The sequence below is a fragment of the Centrocercus urophasianus genome, unplaced genomic scaffold (assembly GCF_019232065.1).
Source record: "Centrocercus urophasianus isolate 14NV4802_14NV808 unplaced genomic scaffold, USGS_Curo_1.0 seq_15, whole genome shotgun sequence".
Lineage (NCBI taxonomy): Eukaryota > Metazoa > Chordata > Aves > Galliformes > Phasianidae > Centrocercus > Centrocercus urophasianus.
The window spans coordinates 12,294,029-12,306,847 of NW_024884697.1; the positions used below are offsets into that span (position 1 = coordinate 12,294,029).

At 41.2% G+C, this 12,819-nt stretch overlaps 1 protein-coding gene across 4 annotated transcripts in view; it reads right to left on the reverse strand.

Moving 5' to 3' along the window:
- SRPK2 (SRSF protein kinase 2) overlaps window positions 1-12,819 on the reverse strand; it is a 133,087-nt gene that overhangs the window by 84,712 nt on the left and 35,556 nt on the right. The window contains exon 1 of one of the 4 annotated variants that reach the window (XM_042815436.1): window positions 1,656-2,022. The exons of the other annotated variants lie outside the window; for them this stretch is intronic. Within the exon in view, the coding sequence (XP_042671370.1) occupies window positions 1,656-1,693 (38 nt within the window). The 5' untranslated portion in view covers window positions 1,694-2,022. Of the gene's footprint in view, window positions 1-1,655; window positions 2,023-12,819 lie in introns of those variants that run through there. 4 annotated transcript variants of the gene reach the window in all.

Genomic DNA, 12,819 nt, shown 5'->3' on the forward strand with positions numbered 1-12,819 from the left:
ATCAGTTCAACTAAGAGCACGTTTCGCTCAGAATGAGACCCATCCATTTTAGGGAGCTGCATAAAATTCCCATTTCTAAATACATTAATGTGTAATCATATGCTGAAATCCCCCTTAGCAATGCCAACTCCATAGAAAAACCTTTCCAAAAATCAAGTTCACACCTGTTTCCTTTACTGTTTTCAGCCCATCATCCTCTCTGTTATCACCACCATTTTATTAGCTTTGCATTTAAAAACTGTAGGCATCACAGTCAGAGAGAAGCAAACAGATAAACACTAATATTCTCTTTCCTTTCTGATTCATCATTTTGAATAACCAAACAAAATACATCTCAAAGCTGTTCTTACATCTCTCCATTTTGGAAAGGTGACTTAACAACCCACTCCCCCCACCATTTTCTGGATTTCTCACTGCTGGTATTTTGTTATACCACAGCTACTGAAAGGCAATTCTGTTTGCTTCTACGTGCCTTAGCAGAAATACACTTATAAACCAAAGCACAATGCTCATTTTGACCTTCTTCAATCATGCATGCCACACAGTCCTTGCTCATTTTGAAAGGTTTATCTTTTACTGTGCTTCCTTCAGATAGCATTCAATACAAGATTGTCTTTATATGATGAAACATTCAATAAAACATGCTTTATGTAATAATTTCAGCTAACCATGCAGCTTGAGTACATAAAATTAATAACCTTTTTTTTTTTTTTTTTTAATGTCAAAGCCCAGTATCAAAATGGCAAAATATAGCATCTGGATGGTCCTCTGCACACAGCTGAAATGACTGCTGTAAATAACTTGATGAAAATATTATTCTGTTCCAGGTTTAAGCAATTCTTACAATCAAAATTTACCTTGAAATCCAGTCACAAGCGAAACAGACTGGATAATTTAAAACCAACAAAATAATCACAAGGAGGTTATTTTGTGTCAGAAAACTTAAAGTGCATTCAGTGCCTCCCAATATTTCTTTAAAATGTAACAGCTACTTAAAATCATAATCATCTGATTGACAGACAAAATAATTGCTTTAAAAACACTTCTGAGTCATTTTGTCCTTACCTGCAGGCATGAACCATTACTGCATGCAGTGACTGCTCCATTTCCTAGCACAGACTTGAACAAGGATCACATCTATCTCACAGAATGTGACTAATTTGGGAATTTGTGATTCCTGAGCTACTTTGCAAAGGGCACTCCCTTTCCCCATAACAGGACATGAAACGCTTCATCAAGTTACGTTTTCTGTTAATCTGAATTCAAAAGAACCCTCTGTAACTGGAGAATGGTTTCCTGTAACACAACACAAACACTAAATCTTTAAAATGAATTTAGAAATCACGACGCCGTTTGCACAGAAGTGAAAAGGAAGGAGGTCTGCAACCCCAGCACACAAACAGCAGCCTTGCTTGCTGTATTGCCATTTGCATGCTGCAGCCGAGTAGACTTCATTAAAAAAAGCCATCAATAAATCTTTGCAAAAATGCACAAAGCTTAACCAAAACCAGAGGCTCAATTAACACATTACAATCACCAGCATGCAATGCAGAAACGATACGAGCAAACTTAACGTGGGAAAGAAAAAAAAAAGCCCTGTGCTGCTGCTTGCAATGCTACACCATTAATTGTTCATGCAAAAGATGTGGCTGTACCTTTCTGAAGAGGACGACTTCTCAGAGTTAACTGACATCAGCAGCTCAATCTTCTGCTTGATTTCTGGAAAAATCAGAAAATATTCACAGCCGAGATTGCCTGCCCTGGCTTTCCAAAGTCTTACAACCAAAGGAGTTTTTTCCTAATCCCTTTTGTTTCAAACGAGGCCACAAGATTCGCAGCACTTCTGTGAAGACCGATTCAATCAGGCTGGGAAGGAACGAGCTCCGGGGGCATCAGGCCCTGCCGAACTCTGCACATGACTGTTTATGAAAGCAGGAGGAACCATTTCTTTAGGCAGAGGGGTGTTGCCTTTCTTCAGGCAGAGCTGACACATGCACGAGGTGATTCTTATCGCAACACTTACTAACTGTGGCACAAATTCCAATTTCTGGGGAAAAAAAGAGGACTTGATGATTCATGGCACATAGTATTTCTCCCCTTAATTGCCTAAATGCAGATCGACACCCTCAGAAACATCCATTTCAAAAGCCCTGAAAAATATGGCTCTTTGAATCATTTTTGTCACAAAGAATGAAGTATTAAATCAGTACTTTAATACATGGGGTAGAAATCATAAAGGGAAAATGCTCCACACATTGCGATTTCTTTTTTTAGTGCTCTATGTTAAATTTTCTTCAAATCACTTTCAGAAGTAGTAGTTAAATTTCCTCATTTTTTTTTCTGATTTTTTTTTTTTTTTTAATAATCTATTTATTACCACTGTAGCACTAACAACAGGAGAGTAGAAACGTCCAGTACAGAACCTGGTGTATGCTATTGCCATAAAAGAGCCGCCCAGTGCCTCTCCAGCAGCACAGCACACACAGCAGCTCAGCTCTGGCTATGGGGAAGGCACTCCTGTGCCATCTGTGGCTTCTTCCATGGGATCTTCCAGAAACAACGTACAGAGGCAGCTGAAAAATGAATTATGATGAGCAGTATGGTAAAGATGCTTGTGACTAAAACAACCTCAAGGAATAATGCCACGAATGTGAGCATCATTTTAAGACCCTAGAAGAGTTAGAAATAGTGCTCTCACCTATCCTGGGAAACATTAAGACCAAGTTCGGTTGCTCACACTTTAAGTAAATTTCTATTATTTGGGATGGGAATTCTAGGATGGGAAGGCTTCAACATGGCTTTTTTTTTTCTTTCTTTCTTTAAAAATGTTACAGACACAACAAAGTCTCTGAATTCTCTGAAAACAAAAAAGAGAAACTGGATGCACTTTTCTTAAATAGACATTAAAGAAATTTGTAATGCTGGTTAGGTTCAGCATTCACATGCCCTGCTGGCAGGGCAGCAATGATCAGCACCTGGTCTAAGTGCACACCACTGCTTCTCCCCAAAACACACAGACTGGAGAGGCCTCCACAAATGACCTCAGTTCTCTTGTCATATAATGGTTTGGGTTGGAAAGGACCTCAAAGCCCCCTAGCCCCAACCCCTGCCGTGGGCTGGCTGCCCCCCACCAGCTCAGCTGCCCATGGCCCCATCCAACCCAGCCCTGAGCACCTCCAGGGATGGGGCACCCACAGCTCTATGGGCAGCTGTGCCAGGGTCTCACTGCCCTCTCAGTGAAAAATATCTCCTTGATACCTAATCTAAATCTCACCTATTTTAGCTTAAGCCTGTTCCCCCTTGTCCTGTCAAGTACTGTAAGGCCACAGTGAGGTCCTCCTGGAGCCTTCCATTCTCCAGAGTGAACAAGCCCTGCTCCCTCAACCTGTCTTCACAGGAGAGGTGCTGCAGCCCTCTGAGCATTTTTGTGGCCCCCTCTGGACCCACACCAACAGCTTTGCATCTGTCTGGAGCAGGAGCTGGCCGGATCCACCTCCAGGCCCCAGCACCTGAAGCCCAGAGCAGCTCCTATTTAGGCCACATGCGTATTTTTATTTTAATACGAATTATTGGCCACCCCAATAACTCTTACGCATCACTAAGAACTACGCTGTAATAAATTAAGACTCCACAGAAATCTTTAACACTTCCTAATTTCTAGCTATCTACAATTATACCAGTATTTTAAAACTGATTTTTAGTGCAAATTATGCCACTGCTATTCACCATTCAAATTATACAATGCACTGGATACTCTGATAATGATTTCAAAAATTGTTCTAAAGAAACAAAGGAAGGCAGACTCCATAATCTTAGGGTTACTGTAAAGGAGTGTTTTACAGCATCTTTGTGTTTAAACTGCAGTGCAAAAGATGAAATAGATCACACAGTTGTGGTAGGGTGTGAGCAAAAACATTTATTGCAGGGCTCAAATTCAGTGCCAAACATTTACGTGCACTAAAATTCAAAGGGTACTGTAAATGAACAGCTACTCCACCAAGTTTCAGCCTGAATATTTAGAGACCACTTTTCAGACTAAAGCTGAATAGATACTTGAGGCAAAAAACAGTTCTGAGAAATCTCTATTGTCTATCTTGTACTGCCCAGGTTAAAACGAAGTCTACACCACTGTATTTTCCCCCAGCACCCACTGTGACCCTACGCACATAGCATTCTTGTGAAAGCCGTGGTGCAGAACTCACTGTGCCACCTACCAGACCTGAGGCCAGCCCCAGCTAGGGCACAGCACCATGACCTCTGTGACTGAAAGAGAATGCCTGTGAGTTCTCAAATATCTGCCAAAACTACTGACAGGCATTTCTAACTTGCACTGCTATAAAACACATACATGCAGAGACTCATACCTGCTCCACAAAAGGCAGGTGGCCCTCCCTCCTACATGTCTCCTCTACTCTGAGCATCCCACTGGCCAGAAATCCTTATTCTTGAACACAACCAAGTGCACAGCAAGAGCCCACCTGCATTCAGAGCATGAATTTTGCTTCCCTTCAACACAGGGGATATCAAGGTTTGGAGATCTGTACTGCATTTCACTATGATCTGATCCACACAGCTGGTAACTTCAGCTTCACACGGCCTCTTTTCTTAAGGACCAGCACAGTCACCATTCCCAATTGATTCTCCTTCTGTTCTGACCCAATAGTGTTCAACAAGAACAGGATGCCTCATTACACATTTTGTAACAGACTGGTGTTGTCAGCACTGGAAGCTAATAGCTACTTCTGTGGGAAAGAGAAGATGAAAGGTTTGGACAGCTTTGTTGGAGAAAGCTCACAGCTTTGGGATGTCGTGCTTTCTTATTTTCCAGTATGAATGGAACTGCTGAGGGCTTGAGGGAAGCTCTGTCAGCTTCTTAATGCCTTTCTGGACAGAGATGAAGCTGACAACACAGAGGTGTGAGCTGAAGCTCACTTTGCCTACCACTGATCTTAGACTAAGAACATACCTCAATAATCCAACATGACTTTGTATTGCTTCTGAATTTGTTTAACCCTCGTAAAAATCAAAACCACTGATATAAAGAGATAGTATGAAGACTGGGACTATGGCAAAACAAAATTCAAAGAGCTTGGACTAAAATGATCAGCAGATTCATTACATAGCAAGCCTCCATATTATCTTCACATAGAACGTATTATTACATTAATGTCTTATTGCTACCAACATTCCAAAAGATATTTAAAAAAAATCCAAGATGCAAGCTCCTTTGCTGCAAACTTGAAGTCCCTGGATGCTCTAAGAGTTACAAAACATTTTTCTGCACCATTGTTTTAATTTACCTTTTATTCAGTGATAACTAAGATTTATTTCACACAATGATAAGAATTTAAATCAGATGAGACTTCACAGTAAGAATAATTTCTAGTATTACTAATGAGGGGCCCCATTCACTTGTTAACAACATTTCCATTACAACATTATTTAAATTTAGTGATTTTTTTTTTCCTTCTCCATCTCTCATGAATTCGAGATGGGATTTGTGCCATTTTACGTCTCTGCTATTTGAGATTTTTGCAAGAGAACCATTTCCCCCATGTCTAAAAGCAAATCTGTACCTTTGCACAAGCATACCACACCCCTGAGGAGATGCTGACACACAACTATCACTCCAGATACAAAACTGATCACAGAGATGATATCACCAGATAAGACAGATGGAAGTCTATTTGAATTTTATTTCCAACAAAGTGCCTTCTAAACCATGGGAAAAAGACAGCTGCAGAAATAGCAATGTGATCATTTCTGTATTTTGATTATTTCTAAATTACATATCCAGAAATCTGAGCTCTCTTACAGAATTTATTAGAACACACAAATTGCAGCCCAAGTCCAAATAAAAAAAATCCCTTCAAAAAAAAAAAGAAGGTGGTCTCTATCACCTACTCAGCCAGCCTTCACATCCAGAAGAATGTGAACTATAGAGATGTTTGGTAAATTTCAAGCTAAATTAAAAAAAAAAGAGTCCTGCAGCTGAGCAGCTCTTCCTTCAAGGCTCTTGCCTCCAGCCCTTCCAACTTCATGTAGAGCCAACACTCCAACTTTTGTTTAATCCCATCTGCTGTGGCACCAGAGGCAGACACTGGCCTATTCAGGAACCACATCAAGAAGAACAGACCATAATAGCGTGGCTTAAAAACAAAACAAAAAAAAAAAACATGAAAAATTAGTGAAAATTTGTGCCAGCAAATCCAAAAGCAGCAGATAACAGAAAGAAGCCACAAAATACGAGTTCAGGTAAGGAAACCAGCAGCATTGCAGCTAACTCCTCAGTTGCTCCATACACTTTATCAGCTCACTCTAATTTTACACTGTATAGAGATCAGATATCAGACAACTGGCTCACATCCAAGCCCTGAGCAAAGCAGATTCACTAAGTCTCTAAAGCCATACTACACAAACTTCAATTGAATGAAAACAAAAACGCTCTGCAATGCCCCAGATGGTTGCATAATATCTCCTTTTATCAACTTCTTCTATTTATTAATCAAAGCAAAGCTATGTACAACCTTTTCTTATCTCCTCCAAGATGCTCAGGTGGAGGTCATGCATTAGACCAACAAAAAGCATCAGCTAATGCTAAAATGGGGAGGGATTTCCTTTTTGAGAGCAATCAGCTTTCTGTCAGAAAAGGAAAGACAAGAAGCTTGAAGGGCTGGGCTCTACAAAGAAGTGCTGCCAGAATTTTTAAACTCAGGAGGGATTTTTAGGAAAGCATCACGCCAAAGATTGCAAGCATGAAACCTAAACAAAGTTTGCACGAGGAATCTAGAACAACGTCAGAAAGAATCATGGAAGAAATCTTCCCAACAAGCTAAAGAAATGAAGCTATTTATTTCTATAAAGTGCATGAAGGAAAAAAACAAAGTAAGCAATAAAAATATACCCAGTTTTTAATTAATAAGTAGACTCAGTCTCATTCTGTTAATCTACTCTAATCAAAAAATAACTTCAGTGCCTTTCTTTCCATTTCTGCACATACAATAGGACATGAACTGAAGATGCTTTTAGCTTTCCTTCTAAGGTATCTTTAAATATCTCCTTCATCACCAATGTGTCCTCATCTATTCTCTGCTGTCTTTTGCTTCTTTTAGTGTTGTAGTTCTGTTAGAACTACAGCAGCTTGAATCCTACATTTTGCATATGAAAACACTCATCCTTCTGTAATTTGACTGTCTTTACAATGTTAGCGCTAAAATAAACAATCCCACTTCCCAATCCCATAAAGACAGACCTGAAAACATTATGCAAAACAAATCAGACAACATACTCTAAGTAAGTTTTCAATCTGCATTTCACTGGCTGACTGGCAGAGTACAGAGGGTTGTCATTGGCAGCGCAGAGTCCAACTGGAGACCTGTAACTCGTAGTGCTCCTCAGGGGCCAGTGCTGGGTTCAGTCTTGTTCAACATCTTCATCAATGACCTTGATGAGGGCATAATGGCCACCCCCAGCAAATTTGCTGATCATACAAAATTGGGAGGATTGGCTGACACACCTGAAGGCTGTGTTGTCATTCAGCGAGACCTGGACAGGCTGGAGAGCTGGGCAGAAAAAAAACAGATGAGATTCAATAAAAGCAAGTGTAGAGTCATGCTCTACAAGGGATCAAGAGAAGAATATTTTCATGCACAGGTTGGGAGATGACCTGCTGGGGGAGGAGCTCTGTGGAGAGGGACCTGGGTGTCCTGGTGGTTGGCCATGAGCCAGCAGTGTGCCCTCGTGGCCAAGAGGGCCAATGGCATCCTGGGGTGCATTAAAAAGAGCATGGCCAGCAGGTCGAGGGAGGTGATCCTCCCCCTCTACTCTGCCCTGGTGAGGCCTCATCTGGAGTACTGCATCCAGTTCTGGGCTCCCCAGTACAAAAAAGACAGGGATCTCTTGGAAAGAGTCCAGCGGAGGGACACAAAGATGGTGAAGGGCCTGGAGCATCTCTCCTGTGAGGAAAGGCTGAGTGAACTGGGTCTGTTCAGCCTTGAGAAAAGAAGGCTGAGAGGGGACCTGATCCAGGTCTATAAATATCTGAGGTGTGGGGGGCAGAATGGCGAGGCCGGACTGTTTTCTGCAGTGTGCAGAGACAGGACAAGGGGAAACGGCCGGAAACTGCAGCATAGGAAGTTCTGCACAAATGTGCGCAAGAACTTCTTTACAGTGAGGTGACGGAGCACTGGAACAGGCTGCCCAGGGAGGTGGTGGAGTCTCTTTCCCTGGAGATGTTCAAGACCTGCCTGGACACCTACTTGTACAACCTGGCGTAAGGAACATGCTTTGGCAGGGGGTTGGACTCAATGATCTTTGGAGGTCCCTTCTAACCCCTATGATTCTGTGAACTTTAACTTGATTTTAAGTGGACACAGCCCTGTTTTGAGCTCTGGACGTTGTACAAGTGATGCATTAGACAGTTTACACTGTGGTGATAAATTAAAATTGTCCTGCCAAGACACCAGTTAGCAGGATAAAATCAACAAGTACATGTCTAAACACAGCTTGAGAGATTTGCTCCTTGGCTTCATTAAGCTAACGTACTTGCAAAGTAAGATATACCTCTACAGAGCGAACTGCTCGAATACCAGGGGCTTCTTCGGAAGACAGCACAATCTCAGAGCAAGCCTACACTTAAACAATGAGTGATGAACTAGAAAATGGAGCAGTGCAGAATAACAGCAATTATAATGACTCTAGAACAAATCTTTCTTCCAGGTGTTGCTAAGCCTTCAAAACGAGGGAAAAGAATCGTGCATGCGTCCCAAGGCAGTGCTTGTGATGCTCAGTTGAGTCCAACAGCAGATCACAGACATGAGACCTCCAGTGGTGCTGCTCTATGATGAAACTTCTGCTCTTCCAACACCGTGACATGGCCAGCAAGAATTAGAGGGATTGCCTCAGTGCTTTAGTACTACTGTAACAGGACAAAACTTGCTAAGTATAAAGTGGGCATCTTTCCTTCTTGCATTTTTACAAACACTAGAAAGATTTAGTTCACATGGAATTTCAAGACTGTAACTGAAATTCCTAAGCAACCTTTGGAACGTAAAAAGCAGTCTGAAGTGGCAGTGAATACAATGGGACTGAAGCCAGGTGCCAGCACTGTCATCCCGCAGACTCTGAGAAGCTAACAGCAAGTTTGTTTGTTACATTCTTAAAGGTGTGAAATCCATGCAGTCTTCAGTGAATTTCTGGTTGGTATTTTCTGATCTCATGAACAGAACAGGAGACTCCTCTGCAGCATTTAATTCTCTGTGTTCCTTCTGCAGAAGAGGTTCCTAATTTGCATAACCACAGCAATCACGTCATAAAGTTTCATGGGGGTCATCAGGTTCATGCACATTCAGGGATATCCTGGTTTCCAAGATCTCTAGAAGATACATGCTGAGAAGAATACAGAGGTTGCCCAGGCATCCAGAAAAAGCTCAAACATTCCCTTCTTTCACCAGCAGAAATAGCAGTTCTAGCAGTTTAACACTGGAAAATAACATAGTAGCTATATAGACTTTTTCAGGTCTGGTACACACAACCTTCACAGCAATACTGATACATCAGACAGCGACTTCCCAAATAAAGAACGAGCGATAGAAACCTGCTGTTTGCAATCTCCTGTTCGGAGATTACACTAATATTTTCAGTTTATTCCTATTCAGTACCCTACCCATGCTCACAGCATGAAGAAATTACAGCATAACATTTAAGGTTATGCATATTCAAAACATAAAATCACCACTCTAAAACTGTCCACTTTGAATTGATAAAGCTAACTTCCTCCTTCTGTAATGGGGCATATCAAGTAGCCACAGTTGCTGTATTCTGCACACTTCTGCACCAGTGCTGTTGCAGTTACTGCTCAGAATGTAAACATGTTTGTTTTTAACAACACAACCCCCCCACATGTACGCACACATATGTACAAGTTAGGATAAAAATGTGACAAAGTCTTTCACTTTCCCTTACATCAGAAGAAGGATTCATTTACTCAGGAGTCACAGGTACATTTTCCCTACCTCACGTTAACAATATCATGTCTTTTCCTTCTTCATTCTTAAGAAACTATAGGAATATCACTGGTATCCTCTCAAATTGAGTGTTCCCTGAGCTTCAGTCAAGATTGAAAAAAATAATACTTGTATAAAAAACTCTGAAGAACACCTGTCTTCTTTCAAAACAGCTGCTACCACCTGCCTGTACCCAGTGACATAACAAGGTTAACTCCTACAGACACCGTGTGTCAGCACGCTGCCAGGAGTTCAGCTTTGTCCCCATTAACACCAAGGGCAGCCAAAGATGATCTGAAGACAGCACAGATCTTCAGTGGTTGCTTCTCACCTCTGTAAAAGCAAGGCAGGGTGGAAACCAGAAGCTTCAAAACCATCCAAGCCTCTCTAAAAGGGGAAAAAGCATATAAAATACAGAGATGAATATGCCTTTTATCTGTTGAAATATTCTGTTCTCAAATAAATATACAGCCCAAGCCTCATGCTTAATACCTCTGAATAATTTAACACTGTCAAGTTTTTGAATTTATTTTAAAGTTTGTATACGGACATTTTTGAAGTTTGAAGATGAAGCTGAGAAAGCAGCAGGCATTAGAAATGCATTAAGGATATGATATAGTCTAAAAATGACCCACTATAAAGTCAGGGAAGCAGCGTGACAGCAGAGTGTAACTGTGCATTTGAATGTCATTTTTAAGTTGTCCACACAACTTTAGCTAAGTCTCGTTGACACAACCTGGCATTTGATCTTTTGCCAGGCTGTAGTATTTGCCCATTAAAACACCTTGGAAAAAAATGAAGATGGCATTAAGAGGAACTCCTCATTCTCCCAGGTCTCGGGCTGATGATGCAGGCAGCCCCAGCTGCCCTCCAGCACAAACTGCTGCTGTTCTCTCCCTCTTCCCACCTCCCTTTGTGCCCCACCTCCTCCTCCCCTGGTGCTTAGAAATCTTTAAATGTGGATAAGGAGGAGGAAAAAATAAAGACCCAATAATTACTCTGCCCAATGTTCATTTGAAAACCTGCGGTTGGACAGAAAGCTACTCCTCAAAGGAAAAACTACAATATTCAAGCATATTTTTGCATAACTACTTGTCAGATTAAATACTAGTAAAGCAAACCAAGGAAAAAATTATTAACCCCAAATATCACTGAGCTTATTTTCTAACCATGTGTATGCATTTATCCATCCTTGTTATGAGAAAGGTTATGTTTGGAGGGGACAAAGACAGAGTTAAGAACATATTTCAGAGGTGCTGAGAGGGAAAGTTTATTTCTGTAGCATATATATTCTGGGCACAATATAAAAATAACTAAACAACACAGCAAGACATTCACTCAATATCTTAAAAACATTTTCTCCTGTCCTTTAAAATCAGCTGCTGGTTTCTCCTTCTTACCATCATTAAAGCATCATAAGGGAACAGCTGTAAATAAATGCAGCTAGGGAGCGAGTTAAGAAGTTATCAGTCTTGCAGCTAACACAGCAAATAGCCAGCAGTATTTTCCAGCTGTTGGCTAAAGGCAGGGTGATGGCTCACGTGTGTGCAGGGTCAGCTTTTCTGACAAAGCTGAAAGAAGTGCCACATCCGACGTGATAACAACGCTCAAACTGGATCACTTTAATGTCTTTACCACTTAAATGGATAACTTCTGATTTCTAGTCTGAAGTATTCCTAACACATCACTTCTGCGATCCACTGTACAGCCACTACTGGGTTAGGATTCTTCTGACAGCAGCACTTTGTTGCAGGTGTATAACACAACTAAATACTGCATTCCATTCTCATTTTCAGATGCTATTTTTCCAAGCAAGAAGAAGTTAAATTGCTCCAACACTGTAGAAAAATGAAGCAAATTTTAGTCTCAAACAAAATAGTTTTCTGTTCATCCAGACCGAGTCAAACACATGTTTTCTTCTAAGGACTGAGAGGTTCAGAAAACCTCACCTACAGGCTGACCCAGACCTGTAGATACTGGAGATGAAGCTGCACTACCTTCCCAAAAGGAATCCATTGGGTCACGACTATTAGATACATGCCATAATCTTAAAACTCTGGGTTCAAATTTCTCCTTTGCCTAAATCATTATTTGGTGTTCTGAAGATCTTAAAGTTTTAACTTCTTGTTACAAATCCCCTGGTAAAAAAAAAATTACAGCATACCTACTATATGTTTTTAGTATGTTCTGCCAATGTTTTGTATTATGCTTATAATCACAGTATCTACATGACCATTTTCTCCATATATTCTTGCAAGATTTTCACATTTCTTATTCAGCAAATAGCTTTACTGGATTTTTACACTATGGTAAAGAGGGTGTCCTCAGCTCTGTTCTTGCACAAAACAAGACAGGACCTGTTTGGCCTTTTCTGAGCTCCATATAATAGGACAATCAGCTCTAAGAAAAAGTTCCATCAAGAAGTATGTGTCACACAGAGCACAGCATAAGCCAAGCCATCTCCTTGCCTGCAGCCACCTTGTCCCAGTGGGACCTGGGGCTGTTTTGTTGGTTCTGCCTGAAATGCAGCTCAGCAGAAAGGTTAAAGCACTCTGTCAAACAGCAGTTAAGCATGCCCCTGGTTGCATATGTGGGACAAAGCAACAGGAAAACTGGAAAAGCAGACGTGCAAGACGGGACAAGAGGCATCCAGAGCAGTCAGGGGTAGTCCAAAGGCAAGGCATTTGGACCCATACACCACACACTGAGCAACACTGAAACACTCAGGGGTTTTCCTGCAGTTCCTCAACTGCGACAGTGTACAATTACTGTAGAATAGACTAGTCTGTGTCCCCATCAGCAGTGTAGACCAAAT